The sequence below is a fragment of the Gobio gobio genome, assembly GCF_949357685.1.
Source record: "Gobio gobio genome assembly, chromosome: 9".
In the NCBI taxonomy this organism is placed as follows: Eukaryota; Metazoa; Chordata; class Actinopteri; order Cypriniformes; family Gobionidae; genus Gobio; species Gobio gobio.
In genome coordinates, this window is record NC_137115.1 from 24,617,560 (window position 1) to 24,641,999 (window position 24,440).

At 40.4% G+C, this 24,440-nt stretch overlaps 1 protein-coding gene across 1 annotated transcript in view; it reads left to right on the forward strand.

Annotated features, from left to right (window-relative positions):
• LOC307131965 (neprilysin-like) overlaps positions 1–24,440 on the forward strand; it is a 152,516-nt gene that overhangs the window by 17,783 nt on the left and 110,293 nt on the right. The window contains exons 2-4 of the mRNA XM_079826100.1: positions 11,444–11,614; positions 18,518–18,553; positions 19,598–19,759. Coding sequence (XP_079682226.1) covers positions 11,444–11,614; positions 18,518–18,553; positions 19,598–19,759 — 369 coding nt within the window. The remainder of the gene's footprint in view (positions 1–11,443; positions 11,615–18,517; positions 18,554–19,597; positions 19,760–24,440) is intronic.

The following is a 24,440-nucleotide window of genomic DNA, read 5'->3' on the forward strand; positions in this document are numbered from 1 at the left end:
CGCAGTGCAGCGCGAGTGCACATTGAAGAGTTCACGGCATAAAGAGAAGATGAGCGTTGAGCCCACAAATCCTAGTCTACTATGTAGCCTATGTCGGTCCAAACATGCACTGATTATTTGTTTCTTCACAGTTTTTAATTCTGGTTATTGTGCGTGTGATGCTAATTAATAGTCCTTGTGTTGTCACCTGAGTAGCGAGCACAACATCTTTCAGAAACCGCTAGATAAACTCCAGGAAGATAAATTATTTTATCAACATATCAAGTATTATAACGGGAATATATCATATGGAGTGAGCTTTACCGTGCTGCTGACTGGAACCGAACGCGACGCGCAGTTTTGCTGAACGGAGAATGATTGACAGCTACAGCGGAGGAAAGACATTCAGCTATGGAATGGCTTTAGATGACTTTGTAGGCTACTAGCAAATAATAATATTCTAATAATGATTGCTGAAAGATAATGTGACAATATATATTTCTGATGATTATTTAATTATCACGACATGCCTAATCTGAGCAAGTGACTGCCTGTCTTGAGTTTTGTCGACAGACGGAGGCGGCAAGAAATTTGACGGAGGCGGCCGCTTTGCAGGAAAACCCCTGCTGAGACTAAACAAGAAAGCAAAAATATATATTTTTGCTAAGGAAAATGACAAAAAAAGTAACTCACAGGGACTTGGATAAGTTACTTTAATCTGATTACTGGATTGGAAATAGTAACGCGTTAGATTACTCGTTACTGGAAAAAGTGGTCAAATTAGAGTAACGCGTTACTAAGTAACGCGTTACTGGCATCACTGTTATTGACACACGCAGGCACGTGGAAGAAGTCCAGAGCAGTGTCACGGATGTGGGACAGAGCCAGAAGCATTCTCCAAATCCAGCCAGACAACATGATCATTCTTGTCCCTCTTTGCGGATTGGATCTTGTCCTAGATTAATGTTGCTTGCTCTGAGCACCCTGAGAAACCTGGGACTCCTGCCTTCTGACAACTTGTGTCAATGTAATTGTTTCCTAGGAGGAACTTGGTCAGACGCTTGCTGATCATTGAGAAGAAAAACTTTCCTTGCACGTTCAGAAGTGAGATACTCTGAAATGATGGTGGTTGATTCCCTTTTTTTAATCCAAATAACCACACCTCTAATGTCCTCGAATGACCCACTGTTGCTTCCAGATTACCCTCATAAGCTTCCATAGGTGTTTCAGGACTTGAGGGCACATTTGTAAAGCTTGTACGGCATGCCATTTGGCCCAGGGGCGGAGCTCGACCTTGACTTTCTGACTATCTCAACCACCTCGCTCAGTTAGGGTGATGCTACCTTAAATGGCGTGGTTGGAGAAGCTGGTTGTGGGACATAGCGGTGCTGACTACCTGTGTCATCTAACTGTTTTTTTTATATACTCCTCAAGTTCTTCTTTTTCCATTGTCAATTAACCACTTTTTTTCTCTTCAAGCAAGTCTCTTGCAACCTTAAAAGGGTCTTTTAGGAATCTTGAGCGCTGGCTCTCTTTCATCCTCCTCCGCTTTCTAATGCGCTCTGCCCTCCTGAGTGATCCAAGCTGACTCTTAATTTGATTGCATAGGGCTTTGATACCTTCCTTCTCGTGAACTTCCACTTTTTTCTAAGCCTTTCACTGAGCTCTTCGCTCTTTCACAAGCTGCAGAATTTGTGCAAGTGCAATGCGAGGTTGCCTCAGGTTATCCCAGGGACATTTCATTTTCCCTTGGTGAATCCTCAAACCGCTAAGAGATGTAACATTTGTCCAGCCACAACTGCATGATCTAGAAATCTTTCCAATTCGTTTCCAATCCATTCGATACCATGTAATCTGTCCTGGTTGGCCCTTCTTCCAACCCACCTCTCGGAGGGCCACTAGGTTGTTGATTCTTAACTGTACTCGTAGTTGGATTGGGTTGGCCTAAATTCAGGCCTGTGGGTAACTAGACCCCCCCCCCCCCACTTGCGGTATTATTTGCAAATAGTTTAAATCAGGGGTCTCAAACTCGTGTTATTTTGTGGCCCCCTACTTGACATCAAAGTTTAGTGTTCTGAAAAGCACCTTTTTGCTGAGTCGTTGCGTTTGCCGCGCTTGTCACGCTTGCTGCCTCCTTTGTGTGTGTGTGAGAGTTGGCTCGCCCCTCCCTCCTGCAGTATAATTGGTTGACACCGCGTGATTGACAGGAACAGAATGTGAGGCTGATCAGACAGTCAAAACGAATGTGGTCTAACTTTACATTCTCTTTTGGCTCGTGTGCACAGTCTTAACACACAGACGAGCGCGTCAATCTATCGCTTAATGCTGTTGCAGAGAGAGACTCTATTCTTTCCGGTGAAATCACAAAACAAAATGCACACAAACGTGTCCATGCTCCTAATCATTAATGAACATCTTTGATTTTTTTATTTTAATGAAGAAGAAGAAAAAAAAAACTATATGAGAGCGGATTAGAACCCGGAACCTTTGACACGGTTTACAAAAAATTTAACCACCAGACCATTAGGGAATTCAAATGTTAACTGCGGATCTATGTATTTATTCACTCGTGAAGAATCTCGGAACTAATAATATGTTTGATGCAAATTAATGCAAATATTGTTTGCAAATAGTCCCAGAAAGATTATTTCCCAACTAGACCTATAATTTTGTTCACTGTTCTGTTTGACCTGGTTACGGCCTTGCTTTGAATTAGTCTATTATTTTAAGTAAAATTAAAATCATTAATTATTTCATTGTTACATAATAATTTAATTTCTATAGGCTATATTTTAAAGCTGCCTGACCCAGAGTCTACCTCCAGCGGCCCCCAGGTAAATTGAGTTTGAGACCCCTGGTTTAAATTGATTACTTCATAACTATACAGGTAAAGTGATATTTTCTAAAAAAAACTATTGCAAAATGACGCAGTTTCCATTATCCGATGGTACGCGACTAAAACTTAATTTTTCCCTCTCACAACCAGTCATTCCAAAAATCATGGCGACGGATATTGGTAGGTTTACGTATATCGCAGCCGCTAGTACTAGCTATTATTTATAATTGAAGGAGATGTAGGCATGTTATCAAAGCATTAATGGCAAGGAAAGCAAGGAGCAGCCACTTAGAATACACATATGACCCAAGTATGGGCTGCATATGGAGCACACTGAGGTATCCAGCTCGCAGGGTGGAATGTTTCCCTAGGGGGCATGGCACGCCTTGAACCTGATTTGCCAGGACAATGGCGTCCACTATCCAGTGACACAACCTCTGCTTGGAGAGAGCCTTCCCTTTCTGCTGCCCTCCGTAACAGACAAGAGCTGGTCTGAGGTCCTTAAACACTGCATTCTGTCTATGTAAGCGCGAAGGGCGCGTACTGGACAGAGCAGTGCCACGGCTGGGTCTGCCTCCTCCAGTGGCAGCGCTTGCAGGTTCACCACCTGATCTCTAAAAGGAGTGGTGGGAACCTTGGGCACGTATCCAGGCCAGGGTCTCAGATCACATGAGAGTTAGCCGGCCCAAATTCCAGGCATGCTTCATCTACCAAAAATGCCTGCAGGTCCCTTACCCTCTTGATGGAAGCCAAAGCAATCAAGAGCGCTGCCTTCATAGTAAGGAACTTAAGCTCAAATTAAGTGGCTCAAAGATAGCTCTCTGCAGGGCAGATAGAACCACTGTGAGGTCCCAAAAGGGCATCTGTAGAGGGCGAGGTGGATTTATCCTCCTTGCTCCTCTAAAGAACCTACTGACTAGGTTGTGCTGTCCTTTCGTTTTTGAGTCCACAAGGTTGTGGTGCACAGATATCACAGCCACGTAAACCTTAAGGGTGGAAAGAGACAGCCTTCGATCCAACCCTTCTTGGAGGAAGGAGAGCACAGACCCGATCGGGCATTTCCTGGGGTCTTCTCTGCGAGAAGAGCACCAGGTGATGAAGAGGTTTCACTTCAATGCGTAGGCCTGTCTCATGGACAAGGCCCTTGTGGAAGTGATGGTAGCCACCACCTGTGGTAGTAGGGTACTCAAACCTGCCCCGTAGGTTTCACAGGTCGGGACGCGGGTGCCAGAGGGTGCCCGGTCTCTGAGAAAGAGGTTCTTCTTCAAAGGGATAGGCCAGGGAGGTGCTGTCGTGAGGAGTACGAGTTCGGAGAACCAGGTCAGGCCGGGCCAATATGGGGTGACCAAAAAGGACCTGCTCCTTGTCCTCCCTGATCTTGCACAGGACCTGTGCAATAAAGCTCACTGGTGGAAACGCATATTTGCATAGGCCCTGCGGCCAGCTGTGCGCTAGTGCATCTGTGCCGAGGGTCCCCTCGGTTAGGGAGTAAAACCAGCAGCAATGGGAAGAGTCGTGGAAGGCAAACAGATCTACCTGTGTGTTGCCGAACTGTTCCCAAATCAGCTGAACCGTCTGGGAATGGAGTCTCCATTCCCCCAGAAATGGCTGAAACCGTGAGAGCTCGTCGGCTGCATGATTCAGATCTCCCGGGATGTGAATGGCACGAAGTCACCTCAGATGCTTCTGACTCCATAGGAGGAGATGACGGGCGAGTTGTGACATCCGGCGGGAATGTAGACCACCCTGGTGGTTGATGTACGCTACTGTCGCCGCATTGTCTGTTTGTCCTCGGAAGCGGTGCAGGGCTAGACGTACGGCCAGCAACTCGAGGCAATTGACATGCCATAGGCACTGGGGTCCTTTCCATATGACGTGACCGCCACTACGGATACCATATGCCCCAGGAGCCTCTGAAATAACTTCAGTGGAACCACACTCTTGCCATCGAATTGACGAAGGCAAGTCAGCAGTGACTGCGTGTGCTCGCTCGTAAGCTGCGCGAACATGGCGACCGAGTCGATATCCATACAGAGAAAAGAGATCCTCTGCACGGGTAAGAGTTTGCTCTTTTCCCAGTTGACCCAAAGGCCCAGACGGGCAAGGTGCCAGAGCACCAGGTACCTGTGTTCGCAAACCTGGTCACGAGAGTGAGCTAGTATCAGCCAGTCGTCAAGATAGTTCAGGATGCAAACCCTGTGTTGCCTGAGTGGCACAAGGGCTGCCTCGATGACTTTCAAGAAGACGCGAGGAAACAGGGCTAACCTGAATGGGAGAACCGTGTACTGGTATGCCTCCCCCTCAAAGGCAAACCATAGAAACAGTCTGTGTCGAGGAAGAATGGAGACATGAAAGTACGCGTCCTTCAGGTCGATCGCTGCAAACCAATCAGATTGATGAACAAATTAGAAAATGCGTTTGGCTGTCAACATCTTGAATGGAAGCCTGTGAAGGGTTCCGTTCAAGACGTGCAGTTCTAGGATTGGTCGTAACCCACCGCTCTTCTTGGGTACAATGAAGTAGGGGCTGTAGAAGCCGGATTTCATCTTGGTTGGAGGGATGGTCTTGATAGCACCCTTCGCCAGTAGGGTGTCAACCTCCGCACACATGACAGGGGCATTGCCACCCACCATGGTATAGCGGACTCCCCGAAAGCGGGGAGGAGACCGTGAATCAGGAGACCTGAATTGCATAGCCGAGCCTGATCGTGTGAGCGAGCCAGCGGGACTTGGAAGCGGGACTCTAGCCAGGCTCCAAAAAACTGAACCAGCGGGGTCATGCGAACGACAGGCATACCCACGATGGGGCAGCGAAGCAGAATGACTGGCTCAGACGCAGGAGGCATTGGAGTGTCCCGAGGTGTGGGCAGGGTCCTGTTCCGCATCCTGACAGAGGAGGCCAGGGAAGGACCAGCGTTCTGCTGCGGCCTCCTCTGACAGGGGTCTGGTGACAGAGGAGGATGAGAGCACCGAGGCTTTGCATCGCACACTGTCAACCGCACTCTCTTGGGGCTCGGAGGTTAACATGTCAGATCTTTCTTTAACCAAGGATAGGGAGCCGCCAACCGTGAGGCCAGCGGCAGAAGTGGAAAACAGAAGATTCTCCCCCGACCCTCACCCGGGGGAAGGAGTGGTCCTTTTACCATCTCCTGGGAAAGGCCTGTGTTCACCTCCGAGCTGCCCATCTCAGGAGCGTCATTTGGCCTGGCCTTTGGCAGGCTTAGAGGCGGAGATGGGCTGGGCCGCCTTCCTGAAACCTCCTCCGCGCCCTGGCCCGGTTGAAGGCTGCTGCTGGGGCCGGGCGGGAGTTAAAGGGAACTTCCACGATTTCGACACCTCCTCATGCACTTCCGAGGAAGAATGGAACTGGAGGCGGATGCTGACGGGCTGGGCCCACCACGGGATGAACCAGGGACCTCACCCGGGTTGGGCAACATCACGGGTTGCAGTGTGCTAGAGTTGGGTGTGGACCGAGGAAGATTGGTCAGATTATTCCACACTGTGACCCTCAGATCACCCTGACCACCTGCCAAAGTATCCCCTCTCATGGAGGGGATAGATTGGGGTGTGGTAGAGGGGACTCTACCTCCTAGACACAGGTCATGGAGTCTTGATTGCAACAGTGGGAACATCCATGAACGCTCTCTCAGCGTGCACGAGGCCCAAGCACGCAAAACAGCGATGATGCCCATCAGACAGACTACCCAGCCGACCGCACCCAGAAACACACAAGCAAGATATCTTGAAAAAGACATGCTCTTTTAGAGAGGAGTTTTGCTCTGCAGAAATGCTGAAGCGCCCAGGGAGAACACACACGCTGTGCTGGATCACTGCACAGATCAGACAGGAATGCAGAACTCGCCAGAACGCACCGTAGCACCAACACTCTGGAGAATTGCTCGTCTTGAAGAGAGGAAATCTTAGAAGCCAAGTGAACACTCTGCTCTGAAGCAGAAACATAATGCAAGATAATGCACACACAGCTCCTTATATACCCACAAGGTGGGGCGGAGTTGCGCTATGCAAATTCCGCAGACCCATGGCATTATCAAGCCATTGATTCGTTTTGTAGAACTTGAAGGGAATTGGCTTCTAAGCGAAACCCCCATTCCGTCAGTCACTGACGTAACACTTGCTTACCATCTAATCTACTTAGACCTTAAAGGGATAGTTCACCCCAAAATGAAAATTATCCCATAATTTACTCACCCTCAAGCCATCCTAGGTGTATATGACATTCTTCTTTCAGACGAATACAATCAGAGTTATATTAACCTGATAAACTGCGCGAGGATGTGGACGCACTGAAGCTTTCTTTGTTTAAATTAGCTCAAATGACTGTCAGATGTAAGTAATTACCTTGATAAACTATACATCATTAAAAAGATCTAAGACTCAAGCTTCCATTTTTTACCTCTGTTTTATTCAGACTGTTTTAGTCTAATAGTGACCGTAATTTGTTAATATGTGTCAGGAGTTATGAATATGAACATCGGAGTCGGTACCTTTTGATTGTAATATGAGCCTCAGCTGCTCTCATTCATAAAAAACTATTTATTCTCGTCACAAAGACTCGCAACAAAACAACATCCCTCAGGGCTTTTAGTTCAAAAGTGTGCAGATGAGGTGAAATATTGATAGATTCTCATATGTCTGTGTCACATTTCTAAACAGAGGAGTATTATTTATTCAATACTTGTGTTGATGTAATCATTATGAGCGCTGGATACTCTGTGTTGTGTTTTCAGTTCATACTGGCAGCCGGAGGGCGCTCTGTGCACATGTAGTCCATGTATGATACAGACAGATGAAGAGGATACCATGTGACATTCCAGGAAGTCCCTGATAAACAAAGCTTTTTGAGATCGCTATAACATGCAGATAGACACGTTTGAAGACAATAAACACACAATCGTGACGATGTATGGTTTTTCTGTGTTTTTTATACCATGTTGGGTGTATAGAGTGTAATAGATTATATTTATAATGCAATGCTATTCGACATCGCTTTTATCATTATGCAGAATATTGTAAAATGATATATTTTCTGTCTGATTTTTTTATCCGAAGCCAAATGAGATCACAAAAGGTTATTTAAAACATTTGACTTGTGATAAAAAGTAAGTATGGAGTAAAAAACATGGTTTTAGTATCATAAATTGTTTTGTTTTGATTGTGTGCTAAGCTAATATGCTAGCTAGCCAATGCACCTGCCACCTGGGCAAATACGTTGTTTTTATTAATAATTTTGAATAGACTGAAATGAATAACTCACTGAAATGATTATATTTTCAACAAGGGCATTTGAGGCAGTTTAGAAGGTGAAGGGAGAAGTTTGATCAAAGAAATGAGGTTTGAATGGAACAGTTTGAATAGAGAGTCGTCAGTGATTACAATGAAGACAAAAGAATAAGATAATTAGAGCCATAACCAGGCTGAAGAGGTGTGAAAGTGTGCTGGGGAGACTGAAACTGAATGGGCAGTTTGCACGTCAAAACAATAGAGTGAATGGAAGCTCAGAAGATGGCAATAAACATCAGTTAACATTTTAGAGAAATCTCAAAATAAAAATCACATGACATGATCTTGAAAAACATTTCATAACATTCAGAGTTTTAGACTTATCATCTTCAGATTTGGTCAGACATGTGGCTTTAGCTGTAGTGCATTTCTAGATTGCTACAAGGCCAACATCAATTTTATTTTCATAAAGATATTTTACATTCATTTTATTATGAAAATAATTTAGAATTTACAGTAAACTGCCAAGTGTCTCCTTTCAAATGAGACCATACTTATGGTTTTAGTGCAAAGGATTCATGAACTATATCGGTTTTAGTCTGAGTATGCCATTTCTAAGGATTTTTTTCAAAAGCGGGGGTTCAGGCTAACAAGTTAAAACATGTCCTGGCTAATCCAAAGCTTGAATATGGAAGGTGGTTCATCAAAAGCTTCAGAAGGCCTATATTAACCCCCTGGAGCCGTGTGGATTCCTTTTTTTATGGATTCATACACTTTTTTGGGCTGCCATTTACTGCCATTATAATGCTTGGAAGAGCCAGGACATTTTTTTATATAATTCATCTGTATTCATCTGAAAGAAAAAAGTCATATACACCAAGGATGGCTTGAGGGTGAGTAAATCATGGGGTAATTTTCATTTTTGGGTGAACTATCCCTTTAATATGTTTCCTTGTTAGGAGATGATCAATGTGATCATCAGTGTATTTATATAGTTACATTTTACCATTTTATAGAAGTATTTTAAATTTTAAAGGGATAGTTTACAGAAAAAAATAAAAATTCTGTCATCACCTTTACTCAATCTGAGCTTATGATGTTTCGATGGGTTTTGTATAATGTTTCAGTTCTGTGCCTCAGGCCACGTTTACACGTACATGGTTATTTTGAAAAACGGAGACATTTCCCTTTGTTTGCGCCCTTTGTTTACATGCAAATGGAGAATTCGCCTCTGAAAACTAGTCTTTCTAAAAACTCTGGCCAGAGTGGAGCTTGCACGTTTGTATGTAAACTGAGACAAACGGGTGTTCTGGCAGCCAACTTCACAGTATGCGCCAGAGCTCGCACCTACGGCAAAAGTGCAACCTATGTTTACATGTGATCATGGAAGCGAGTAGCAGTCGCATTTATGTTGGTGCAAACTCTTCTCGTGTGTTTGCATTTGCAAATACAGCTGCTCCATTATGTCGAGGAGCAGAGACTAATGAGTGCTCGGAGGTCAGCAATTTTGCAACAACTTCTCCCTCCAACACGAAGAACCAGTCCACGTCACCGCCAGCGCCGCCAGTTTTGGGTCCGACCTGGGCGAACTGCCATCTATTTTCGGGATTCTGATTGGCTTACGTGGGCTTGAGCTTCTTGTTACACCGCCACCTACAGGTTTGGCATGCGCTTGACGGCATATATACACGGGTACATGTAAATGAACACATGAAACCGGAGAGGTTGAAATGTCCGTATATGAAAATAGCCGCCCACGTGTAAACGTAGCCTCAGTTTTCTCACGTTTCTGTTTCAGTTAGTCTCCAAAACGTTTAAATGGTCACAGGTGTTTCACGTTTCTTTGGTTTGTTCTGTTTATTTAAGCCCTGTGTTTCTTTCAGTTCATTGTCAGTACTACTTCACAATTTACTTTGGTTGTTCAGTTTCTGAGTTTCTTTTTGTTAACCAATGTGTGACAATAGCAGGAAATTAATGCAACAAAGATTGGTTTGGCTGTACAGCAGCTCTGGAAGAAAGTCATTATCCAGTTTAAGTAAGTTTAGCATTGATTGTCCATCATAAAAATCATTAGTTTATTTAGGGGTTAATTTAGGGGCTGTTTACACAACACCAGTTCCTACTGAAAACAGAAAACTTTTAATGCGTTATGGCCATTCATTTACACGACAACAGCGGTTTAGTGGCCTGAGAATGCAAACTTTGAAACAGGTTCCAAAGTGCAAGTTTTAAAACAAAAAGATACCATTATCATCTCTGTGTAAACCTTAAAAGCACAAATCTGTGAAAACGGTGACGACATGCACATGTGTGTGAATGTATGTGTGGTAGAACCACATTTTATGTAAAATGCATGTGAATACTCATGAGATCACTTTGGCTGCCGGGATTTTAAGAGGAGATTCAAATTTGTCAAGTAATGGTAACTAGCCATTACAGGGTTGTCTGCAGATGCAAATACTTACACACGAAATAAGATCTGTTTCTTCAGAGTGATTTGTATGATTGAAAGTGTGTCTGCCTCCAACTTACATTTTTACAAGTTGTTTATCATTCATACTTTTCACTACAGTGCAATTATTAAACCAGCCCCTGTCTCAAATAGTTACACCAGTCACACTTTTTCCTCTGAAAGCCCACAAGATTAATCGGCCGGATCTAACCCATGCAGATGCTGCGATGTGACTAAGTTAAGAGCCACTGCCCCCTGGAAGTACAATTTAGCCAAAAGTGACTCATTAGCCAAATTAGCCTTGACATTTTTCCTTCCTTTTTCCCAATAGTAAACCAGACCCCTGTTGCTAAAGAGACTTTACTTTTATTATCCGTAAATACAACAGAAATTGAAAGAGACAAGAGTGCGTGTGTCCGTGTAAAGTACCCCAGTAAGAATGTGAGTTTAGGTTTGTGCATATTTGCCCTGTGTTGTGTGTTTGTTATTGTGTGTGAGTGAGTGTCAACCTCCTTCAAAAGAAGACTTTAAGACTTTGTCCCCAGGTGGCGGTCCTCTCAGCCAGAACACAGCAGGAGCTGCCCATCTGCAGAGTCAGGTCTCTGCCTAGGCTTGTAACTCTGTCAGTGTTTGTCTGTGTGTATTTATGCATCTGAGTGCTTCAACGTTTGTATGATTAGAGTCAATGTGTATCTGCGAATCATGATTGTGTGTTTGGCATAGCGGGATCAGTGATTAATTTTTTGGTGCAATAAATAACAGCTCAAAGTGTAGACTGTGCATTTTTTAAATCTGTAAAAAACGGTAAGTTCTGTGATGAATGACAGAAGATATGTGTTTAGAGAGACCAAGCACAGCAAAGCAACTCACACTGTGAAGTTATCTGTGCACGGTTTACACTGAATCTGAACTGAAACCCTCTCTAACTCTTTTCAGGTGAGTTTCTACAGACTGCCCCAGAGGGACAGCAGACCATGGCTGACAACAACACTCAGAAAAAAAAGCCCCACTGGACGTCATTGGAGATCGGTCTCCTGACAATTGTATCTTTACTGTTTGTCATTATTGTGGCCCTTATCCTCCTCTTCATCACACAGGGTGGCAGAGGTGAGTGCATTAGCTGCTTTTGAGCTGATTTTTCCATTTCTTTCAATCCAGCAAGTATTGAAAAATGTATAATTCCCAAATGTAATTTTTTTATTTTTTATTTTCTATTAAAATGCTCAGTGAAATAATATTTTATGAGACATATATGCTGGAGTCATTTTACAGAAGTAAATAATGTTGTTACCACAAATGAAAAAATGTCAAGTTACAATCATATGAGTCTTAACAAGTCTACCTCATACAAGAGAGCCTATTCTTGATTTAAAAGCTTGACAATAAAGCGGAAATATCATAAATATATGGATGTTTGCTCTAAAATTAGTTAGAACATTGATATATTTTTCTCAGAGAAACCAAGTATTTCCAATGTGTAATGCAATAATTGAAATACAAACACCACTTCTTTCCCCAAGAAAACATTATATTTATATGTAATCACGGCCTGAAATTAACACCCGACCACGTGCCAAATGTGGGTGAATTTTGCAATTGGCGGGTAACACTGTCAATCTACCTGCCACATTGGCAGGTAGCCAATGAGAATTGAGTGATTCATTGGGCAGTTTGAGAGGATGCGACTACATTCATGCGATCGGAAAGAAGATGAGGCCCTTCTCTGACTACGTTTGGATGTGCGAGTATTAAACTGTTGGTGAGATGGGACGAGATGATAATGCAACGCTGACGTAGGCTACAGTACAATGACAGTTGCACAGATGGCTGTGCGTCGTGTGCGTGTGCATGTGCATGTGCATGTTGGGAGTTGGGAAGCGGTGAGAAAATGTCCGGTACGCGGTTAACTTTACCAGTAATAATAATAATATTAATTTACTTCTGTTTAACCGTTCCTGAACGTGACTAAATCAGCCATCAACACAGCCGCGTGTGATGTGTTCACAACATAAGAGCTGCGGTAGGTCTATATCTGGATTCAGATTAACAGCAGTCAGTATGACTGTCTGTGACACGGGACATCAATTAATAAAAAGATTTAAAAAAAATTATATTATAAGAGTTATTATTACTTATATTGATTTTGTTAATAACTTGACAGCACTTAAATGTGTATTCTTACAAGTTGGAGAACAATGTTTGTGGGACAAGTGGATTTTTGAAGGGGCAAGTGAAAGAATTTATAGCCTACGATTATGTGGGCGGGAGCGGGACAAAGCGTGAATGTTGCGGGCGGGAGAAGTTAACATAGCCTATATTTTTGATGAGTGAGACCGAAAAATCAGAGGTCATAAAGACATGGACATGGCCAGCAACAATACTAGGCTGTGGCGTTTAAATGATGTTCAAATGGTAAGAGACCCAAAGTGTGCCAAGAAAATCTCGATCACACCACCAGCACCTGTTCACATCAGACCAACATGCTTAGATGTGAAAGATGGGTTTATACATCACCAGAGTTATTTTTGGGAACATAAATTATTATTATTATTATTAGGCCTATTGTTATAAATAACACCCATCACCATCCAGATGGGCAACACATCGTTTTATTAATATATTTGATGCATGAAACAACAATCAGAATGGTAAAAAGAGAGAAAAAAAACAGCCATACTGATACAGCAAACAATAATCATTGACAGCTTGTCTAAGATTGTTTGAGAGTAAAATAACATGTTGTAAACCACCGCTCACTTCAGCAGACACGCGACCGTGCTCGTGTTAAGGTGCACGAGCCAGGCACGTTTTCTGCGAGACGTTCTTCTAACCATAAATATCCATGGTTCTAATAACGTGCTGGTCTAACAGAGCAGTCACTGACAGACACGCATGATCATTTCTGTGTTCTCGCTCCACTTCATCTGCCAGTAAACCTATCGCTTTAATAGCTCTGCTGTCGCCATGTTTCCAACACCTGGCCCCGCCTTGATGCGATGATTGACAGGGTGGGGCGGAGACTTGATCGGCTCGGATTGCATTTTCAATTCCACATTGAATTTTGCTACATTCATTGCGGGACATATAATGAAAATGCAATCGCAAGTATCTTAACTGTGAGTGTAAATGCAATTAAGAAAAATTACATTTAAATGATAATTTTGCTAACATTTTTGCTTGAACATGTTAAACACATTTAATCATTTCTGTAATACATTTTAATTTTAATTTTGCAACTTATAAAGCGTTAAAATATATGTTTAAATTATATGTTAAAACTAGTGTATGAAATAGCTAATGTAAATATATTATTCAATTTGAATTATCATTTTGCAACAAATGTTGCACACATGGTATGTAAAATGTAAATTTAAATACTGAAATGCATTGCCATTTTACATATTGCATTGCCATTTTGCATATTACATTGCAAATTGAATTCTGCGACTTATAAAGCGTTAAAATATATGTTTAAATGACATGTTAAAACTAGTGTATGAAATAGCAAATGTAAATTATATTATTCGATTTGAATTATCATTTTGCAACAAATGTTGCACACATATAATGCAAAATGTAAATTTAAATACTGAAATGCATTGCCATTTTACATATTGCATTGCCATTTTGCATATTACATTGCAAATTGAATTCTGCTACACTTAAAGGGTTAGTTCACCCAAAAATGAAAATTATGTAATTAATTACTCACCCTCATGTCGTTCGACACCCGTAAGACCTCCGTTCATTTTCGGAACACAAATGAAGATATTTTTGTTGAAAGCTGATGGCTGAGAAAGGCCTCCATTGGCATTCAGTACATTCACACTCCCAAGACCCATAAAAGGCACTAAAAACGTTGTTACAAAGTCCATCTCACCACAATGGCTCTACGATAATTTTACGATGCAACGACAATAGTTTTTGTGCGCAAAAAAATATCTAAATAACGCCTTTATCCGACTTGTTCTTGTCTTCCGTGTATGCCTCCACGACGCATGCGCGAGAATATTACGCAGATCCGGCGTTCGGACACATGACCCAGAAGCGATTTGTTTACAAGCAGAGGAAGACGCGTGTATATAAGCTGTTGAATTCTACATTTATCGTGCTTTAGGTCTCGGCGTAGTGCTCAAAATGGGGCTAAAGTGTGCATTTCATGGATTCCCGAACGCCGGCGCTACGTCATATTCTCACGCATGCGTCGTGGAGGCATACACGGAAGACGAGAAGAGGTTGAATAAAGTCGTTATATTGATTTTTTTTGCGCACAAAAACTATTGTCGTCGCTTCGTAAAATTATTGTAGAGCCACTGTGGTGAGATGGAGTTTGTAACGTTTTAAGTGCCTTTTATGGGTCTTGTGAGTGTAAATGTACTGAATGCCAATGGAGGCCTTTCTAATGCCTTTCTCAGCCATCAGCTTTCAACTAAAATATCTTCATTTGTGTTCCGAAGATGAACGGAGGTCTTACGGGTGTCGAACGACATGAGGGTGAGTAATTAATGACATAATTTTCATTTTTGGGTGAACTAACCCTTTAAGCTTCCATAATTCTTGAATGAATCATCCATTTGAATGAATCGACTCAATGACTCACTCATTAAAACTGTCACATGCTGCCACCTACTGGTGGTTTACTTTCATGTTTAAACATTCTTTCCAACTTTTTTTATTTGTATATTCAAAAATATTTAAAACAATCTCATAAAATGTTTTAATGTAGTTGTAATTTTTCAGTGTAAATTATTTAATTTGATTGGTAACAGCCCTACAGTGTCTTTTATTCTAATTTAATTTATAGATCAAATTTAAGAATATAAACTGAAAGCTGAAGCATAACCTATTTTTAATTAGATTATGGGAAAAAATGCCCTTTATAAAAGGTAAAATATCAAAGATATGCAGATTTAAATATGTCAAAGCTGATTGAACACAGTTGAGAATATTTATTCAGAATAAATTATATTTACAACACACACAAAACAATCCGGACAAGCACGTGAACAGGCTTAATGTCGAGCAGAAAAAAAAAGTGGCTGGTAAAAAGTCACTGTGGCAGGTGGTCAAAAAAGTTAATTTCAGGCCCTGTATGTAACTGTATAGCAATACAGAGTTATAATTAATCATAAAACATATCATGAAGACTTAAAGTGCAAAGGAATCAAATAATTGTTTTAATACGATTCACTGAAACAGCAGTTTATAAGAAACGATTCACAGAAATGAATCAGGCTACTCTATTTTGCTACTATTATACCTCTCATACACATTGTTACCTCTGGCTTGGCATGCTCAGTTGGGGACACTACATTTTTCAACTAAATATCGAAATAAATCTAATTATTAAACTAAATTAACCATATAAACTAAATTACTGCTCTAATTACTGATTACTAATTACCACACTGTCACTGTATGATAATTGAAATGAACTGAAGACATTTTTTCTCCAGAATGGCTAGACGGCTGAATAAAATGATGCTGCATTATTTTCCTGTTTAACACTGTAAAGCTGCTTTGAAACAATCTGCATTGTTAAAAGCGCTATATAAATAAAGTTGACTTGACTTGACTTGACATTGCAACACAAGGTGTCCTAGATAGATACACACCTAGAAAGTTTTTTTTTTTTTAATAAAACATTTTATTCACCAAATAAAAAAGTACATTAAAATAATTGGAACAAATTTGGTTTAGTTTGCTAACAAAATCACAGCAAATAGTTCGATATTGTAAATATATAGTATAACTGCTTCACTAATAAAGTTTTATTTTAACCAGGCAACTGTTTAATTGAAAACTTGGTGCACTAATTTGCATTACTTCATACTTAACTAATACACAGATATTTATAAGTTAATGTATGACTGATGAATAACTAAACCATTAATTAATGATTACTGCATCAGCATCTAATAAAGAGTCAACACTTGAATGTGTGTAAGTTTCATAAAAAAAGCTACATTTTGAGCAAAAAGCTGAGAAAATCGTGTTTTTGTCAAAGTCTACGTCTGGATGGGATTCAGAACGGTGATCAAAATACAGGTGGAGTAGATCGCGTCCATCAACACCACCAAAGCTTCACAGTCCTATAGCTCATCCTGTTTAATTCAGTAACATTAGCCAGTTTTGATTTATATGCTGTTTAATGTTGATGATCACATTATATTACATATGCATACACTTACATATGCTATCGCTTGTTTTTGTTCTTCACCTGTGTTTTGATCAGGAGATTCAGTACTCTTTCAGCAGATGCGTAATAGTGCCCCCTACCATATAACAGTGAAAAACAGTGTATAACTGTGGAAATTTCCATCAATGGCAGGGAAAGAGTTCATTCAAAGCTGTAGTTCCAGTTGTCTGCTTTAATTAATCATTAGCTAATGATTTGCAAAGATATCATTATGATATGACTTTACTTGTTGAGGCACATGACTATTAACTCATTGTTAAGTAATATGTCATGGTTATGGGTTTAGCTAATAATTAAAAAAGCAAACCAATTGAAGTTGAAATGCATGGCTTCAACCCATTGTAATTTATTTACACTTAGTTGATACTATATGTTGATAAGGAATTATGACACATTTAATTTATAATAGCTAATATATGACAATCTAATCAGAAAAACTCTTTATTAGTTGATAATGTGATAATGATTGATGAATGTTTTAGTTCTTCATGTGTCATACATTATCTGCATTATTTAAAGGGATAGTTCACCCAAAAATGAAAATTAGCCCATGATTTACTCACCCTCAAGTCATCCTAGGTGTATATGACATTCTTCTTTCAGACGAATATAATCAGAGTTATATAAAAAATGTTCTGGCTAATCCAAGCATTATAATTGCAGTAATAGTTGCTCTGTTTTTGAAGTCCATAAAAAATGCACCTGTCCATCGAATAACGTGCTCTACGCGGCTCCGGGGTGTTAATAAAGGCCTTCTGAAGCGAATCGATGTGTTTGTGTAAGAAAAATATCAATATTTAAAACTTTATCAAGTAAAGTTCCAGCCGATTGCCTTCCGTGGAAAAGTGTTGAAAGTTGAAAGTGAAACTCAAGATGCGTACGTGACATCATGACGAGCGTACCTGGTCGCGTTAGTCTTTCGATCGGCAGAGGAACTTTCAAAACTTTTACCATAAATTAAACATGGAAGGCGGTCGGCCAAAACTTTACTTTATAAAGTTTTAAATATGGATATTTTTTATGGACTTCAAAAACAGAGCAACTATTACTGCTATTATAATGCTTGGATTAGCCTGGACTTTTGTAATATAACTCAGATTTTATTCGTCTGAAAGAAGAATGTCATATACACCTAGGATGACTTGAGGGTGAGTAAATCATGGGCTAACTTTCATTTTTGGGTGAACTAACCCTTTAAGCACAAATTAATACATATTAGTCCATCCATATTGTAAAGTGTTAATGAAAACTTCTATTGGTTCTGTGGTTATTTTCCCAGGGTAGTATTGAATCAAGCTGGCATATGCTGGTGGTTCCCCAAATAACATCTACTGCATAATATGACAGCCTATCCATGTTAACCCCTTTCCCCACCTCATTATCCCTCTGAGCAGCAGATGGAGGTTATAAACACTCACTGCAGCCTGCCTCTCATACCCTGATCATCTGTCATTAATGTGCTGGATAAATGTTTAAACAGCAAAGGCAGAATGCTGAATACAGAGATGATCTCCACATGCTCTTCCTCTCCGTCACAGGGGGTCTGGGAGGGAGGGCAGGGCTGTAGGGACTATGGTCAGAAGGTGGAAACCTGTTGATAAATCTTGGTTCAGTGAGCAATTCTCATAAATAATACTGTATGTCTATGGATAGATATAAAATGTACAGAGATAATTTTCTGTGAAGATATACCTGATCATACCACTGAGAAAGATTTTTAATAGATGTTTGATTTATTGTGAAATAAATTATTAATGGTGTTAACTTGCTCCTGACCTCTGTGCCCGTTGTGCTTCTTTCTTTCTTTGTAGATGGAGTCTGTATAACAGCTGACTGCACACAGTCAGGTAAAGATATCAAAAGAAATCAAATACATTTTGTTAAATTATACTTGAAATACAAATCCTTCAGAAGGAATTACAAATTATTTGGATCAGTATTCTAAAGTGAAAGGCAAGATACTGTAACAGTAATGACTGAAGTCATTGTAAGCTTTTAAGGTTTTTGTAAGGTTTTGGATAATAATTACCTCAGATGGATTTGGTAACACTTGAGTCATTACTAGTGGGTTACCATGATCTTCACTTTAGAATTATACATTATGCATTATTCACCTTAATTATGAACCTGTATATAGTAGTTCTTTGCACTCCTCTGGGAGGTATGAAAAAATAGTAGTTACTGATTAGCTAATTGTGAACTACACATTCAACTGAGCTACTACTTTCTAATTCATTAATCAGAATTTCTTCTTAGTTAATAATAGTTACTAGAATGTTAATAGTGCATTACTCATTTGTTCATGTGTAGTTATTCATTAATGATGGAACAGTATTCAAAAGTGTTACCGCAAAATATGTCCATAAATTCTTGAAACACACCCGCTCTGGTCCAGATATGAACTGTGATCCGTGTTGCAAGTGTTGTTAAACTCATCGCAAGAAAACGCTCTCATGTGTGCTCTATGTGTTGTTGATATATGTATTAAATATTGTTAGTCATATTTTCCATGCGTTGGGAGTCAAACTCCAGCTCTAACTGCATTGCGGGGAAATGCAAACAACACATTTGTGCTACTGATACACTGATACAATAATCAGTATGTAATGTAATGCAATCTTATGCGTAATACAGCACAGTGATTGGATTAAAAGAGTTTTTTTCTCAATAATAATATGGAGAAACTGATTATGTAGATGCGTACTCTCTAGCCAAGGCAGCCAATCACCACTCCGAATTAACGCATATACCTCACTATTCATGACATTGGTTCAAACTTTAGCTTTTTAAATCGGAGGAACGAAATGGGGTTTCTTGAACCTTTAAAAACATTTGTCTTTAAATTTTGTCATCATCATAATGTTCATACATAATGTTCTTTGGTATTGTAGCTTCCCGTCTTATTGAAAACATGGACCCCACGGTGAACCCCTGTGACAACTTCTATCAATATGCCTGTGGTGGCTGGCTAAAGAAGAACATCATACCTGAGACCAGTTCACGCTACAGCACCTTTGACATCCTCAGAGATGAACTGGAGGTGGTACTCAAAGGTAGAACAACACCTTATTAATGTTATGGGCTGTAGGTTTAGTTATCTGCCACTGACTGAAAATAATTATGCAAGCAATATAAGCCAATACGGCCGCTTAAAAAAAAAAACAGGAATATTTTTTGCTTGTAATATTAAAAAGTGGAGAAATGACTGGAAATCATAGGGAGATTGGATGCGTTTGGAAAATGAACCAAGCAAGAATTGAATGTGGGTCATCTACAAACAAGTGTACAATATATCAGAATATGTGCACCACCCGCCAAGCCATGCCTCTCACTAAAATCATGTTTATGACATGATATTTAATGTGGCTCTGTTCTTAGTGAGCTTCTTGCTGTCTTCTACCTACAATAAGTTGTCTACTAAGGCAGCTGAAATGGAACATCATACCAGTTTATTAACCAATTTAGAATGCTGTACATATGCAGAAACTTTAAATCAATTAGCATCATACAATTCGTGCTCTTCACTCTTTTTCATTTAGTTAAATTATGGTCATGATTTACCTAAAACGGGGGATCAAATTCATGGCCACAATATCGTTTTTCCACACTTAATTCCACACTTAATTTTTTCCATTAATTAAGTGCATCACGGTATTTAAAGTGCACTTATTATTTTTGGAATCTTTTTGGCACTATTTTAGAACTAAGATAGGGGATTCATTATGTTGCGAGCCCCTGTTACGTGCTTTAAGTTTGTGAGGTAGGTCAAACAATAGTATTCAGGTAAGAAATACTATCTACAGAAATTGAATAAAGTATTTAAATGTAAAATAACAGTGCATAGTCTTCCTTGTATAAACCCTTTATTAAAGCTACTGAAGTTACTCAAGAGCAATGAGCGATTTTTCTCTGAATTTAGTTTGAGCCTCTTGGTCACTAAAGTAGCACCTAAGAGCAGGTAGAATCCATTCAAGTTACAGTTTAGTTATGACTGATGTGAGCTATTTAAAGCTCAGTGGGACTCACTGAGGCTCTAACGGTGAAATTTAAAGCTGTACCTCTTGTTCCTCTTAAAGGGTTAGTTCACCCAAAAATGAAAATTATGTCATTAGTTACTCACCCTCATGTTGTTCGACACCCGTAAGTTCATCTTCGGAACACAAATGAAGATATTTTTGTTGAAAGCTGATGGCTGAGAAAGGCATTAGAAAGGCCTCCATTGGCATTCAGTACATTTACACTCCCAAGACCCATTAAAGGCACTTAAAACGTCGTTACAAAGTCCATCTCACCACAGTGACTCTACAATAATTTTACGATGCGACGACAATAGTTTTTGTGCGCAAAAAAAAATCAAAATAACACCTTTATCCAACTTGTTCTTGTCTTCCGTGTGTGCCTCCACGACGCATACGCGAGAATATTACGCAGATCCGGCGTTCGGACACATGACCCAGAAGCAATTTGTTTACAAGCAGAGGAAGACGCGCGTATCTAAGCTGTTGAATTCTACATTGATCGTGCTTTAGGTCTCGGCGTAGTTCTCAAAATGGGGTTAAAGTGTGCATTTCATGGATTCCCGAACACCGGCGCTATGTCATATTCTTGCGCATGCGTCGTGGAGGCACACACGGAAGACAAGAAGAGGTTGAATAAAGTCGTTATTTAGATTTTTTTTTAGCACAAAAACTATTGTTGTCGCATCATAAAATTATTGTAGAGCCACTGTGGTGAGATGGACTTTGTAACGACGTTTTAAGTGCCTTTTATGGGTCTTGGGAGTGTAAATGTACTGAATGCCAATGGAGGCCTATCTGAAGCCTTTCTCAGCCATCAGCTTTCAACAAAAATATCTTCATTTGTGTTCCGAAGATGAATGGAGGTCTTACGGGTGTCGAACGACATGAGGGTGAGTAATTAATGACAAAATTTTCATTTTTGGGTGAACTAACCCTTTAACACAGTAGTGAGACCTGTCAGACATATACAATTTCATCTGGAAATGCTGACAGCACTGTAGTGTGTCTTGGGGAATGGAGAAAGCATTAATGTTATGCTACAGGGTTGTACAGGACTGACAACGTGGGGTTGGCTCTGGGGTGATCGGAGGCCTCAATATGAATACCCTCAACTGGACTCCTGGATCCATGAGAGCTCTTCTGGCTGACCAGGAATGAGGAGCTTATTAGCCCCAGCATGGGCACTGTTTTACAGGGTCAATTCCAGAGTAGCCCCTTGAGGTCAAGAGTTGTTTTAGAGAGGGCGTAGATGAGGAAGCATGTGTGTTAATGATCATGTTCCAGGTGGTGGAGGGAGGGAGGCTTGACCTGATAAGTGCAGGAGGTTTAGCTGGAGAGGTTAGGACCTGTGGGGGGCTGGGCACAGAGAAAGGCTCCTGGACGATTTGTGGAGTTAAATGTTATTGAATCTGTGGGGAGCTCAAGATTCAGGGGTCAAAAGCTACCAGAGCTATCACTTAACCTTGATAGTAGCGCTCGTCAAAACACCTCGCTCATCCCCTTTTCAACTGTCTCTCTCTCTCTCTCCATGCCACCTTTAAAAAAATTATGATTTGTTTTAATCAGTGTTTTCTTCATGAGCTTTTGGTAATGAGCTCTTGATTTACAATGACAACAGGCAAAAATCAACATTGAAGTGCTTTAGTAACCAATTATTATTGCCTTGATGAGAATTTCCATGACTTCTTTCACCTTATTTAATGTTTAATTAATTGAAAACCATTGCTAATCAATGAACAAACACTGAGGGTAAAAAAAGGATAATTTGTGAGAGAACTTCCCCAGAGAAATCTCAATCCCCTTATTAGCATTTCCAGTGTGCTGAGCGTTTAAGGGATGAAAGGGAATTCTGATTGGAAAATAAGCATCTATTTAGAAGTTTGATTAGATTTTTATGCAAATGCAACGTTGATGAAATTAGTGTTCAGGGCCTATGCTTCGGTTTCTCAACCTCACTATTGTATTTTAACTGTTGGGACTTTTAGAGATGGGTTTAATTTGTAGAGTAAATACTTATGAAAACTTGTGCATCATTAAATATGGGACATGTTCCACTATAATATTCACATTAGCATTTGACCATAATGGGTTTTTAAATATTCTATTGTCAAATATTACATTTGATCTCTGCCAATCACAAATATTTTGTCACATATCCATGATTATACAACCTTTATTTGCATAAAAGCAGCATGAGCTACATACTTCACTTACTGCATTTATATTATGCATGTATAGTATGTTGTCCAAAGATCACACCAAGCCTCTACAAATCAGTGTTTAAAACACTTTCATAATGCTTACATTGCACCTTTGCCAGTCCAGAGTTTGACGTCTCAGTAATGAATACACTGACCCTTCATAACAGCTTAATCTAAACGGGCTACAGAGAAACATGTTCGAGTTCACTCTTGCTGCAGACTTTGATTGCCTCTATTTAATCTGACTGAATTCTATAAAACTTATGAATACCTATTAGCATCTAAGCAGTTGCATTTTTCTGCAGTCTTACAATTGTCTTATTTTCAATACCAAGCTTCACAATAATGGTGCGCAGTGGAGCCAATATCTGAATCGGTATCTGTAACAATCTATGAATCGGCTTTTTAAACCGGTTCATTGAGCCGAACTGTCCGAAAAGAATCTGATTTTGCATCACTAGTATCTTGGTTGATATTTGTTACAGTTTGTAGTAGGAACGAAAACGAAGACAATGAAGAAGAATCCAAAGTATTTTAATATAAATTTCAGGAACACAGGATATCTTCTAAAAGCGTAAACGAGGCAAGACAAACGGAACAGAAACAGAGAGAACTTAAAGGTCCCATGGTATGAAAATTTCATTTTATGAGGTTTTTTTAACATTAATATGAGTTCTCCTAGCCTGTATATGGTCCCCAAGTGGCTAAAAATTTTGATGGGTGTAAACCGAGTTCTGGCTGTCTTTCTCTGCCTTTGAGAAAATGACAGCCCAGACGAGCTGATCTGGAATTTTCCTGTTATGAGGTCGTAACAGGAAAGGTTACCTCCCCCTTCCTCTGCTTTGCCCGCCCAGAGCACTCAGAGAAAATGGATTCAGTTTATGTCAGCACAGGCTTTACAAACAGACTTTACAATATGGATTCGACAGCACCGCGATAAACAGTGAGTAACAGTGTTCATTAATGCCTGATCTGTGATCAGTGATTTCTGATGTGTAGCTAATCATTCAAGTTCACTCAGACTTTCTTTCTAGATCGTTTAATGATCGCCGTCTTGATGCCCTAAGCGTAATGCATCAGTGAATCAAGCCAGTGACTAAAACGATCGTTTCTGTTAGTAGCATGAAACAAATCGTTTTTAAGTGATATAACTACAGAGAGCGATCAAAGAACGTCTCGGTTACGGATGTAACCCTCGTTCCCTGAGGAGGGAACGGAGACGTAACGTTAGTGACTAACGAATGGGGGTTTCGCTTAGAAGCCTATCAACTTCGAGTTTTGAGAAAACGCCCAATGGCGTGCCAATGCCATGGGGCATGCGGAATTTGCATACGTAGCTCCGCCTCACTGCGTGAGTATATAAGGAAGTACGAGGCAATATCGCATTATGTTACCTGCTTGAGGAGCCAAGACTGAACTCCTGCGTTCCAGGCAACACAGCTCGATGTGGCAAGGGGACGTTACGTCTCCGTTCCCTCCTCAGGGAACGAGGGTTACATCCGTAACCGAGACGT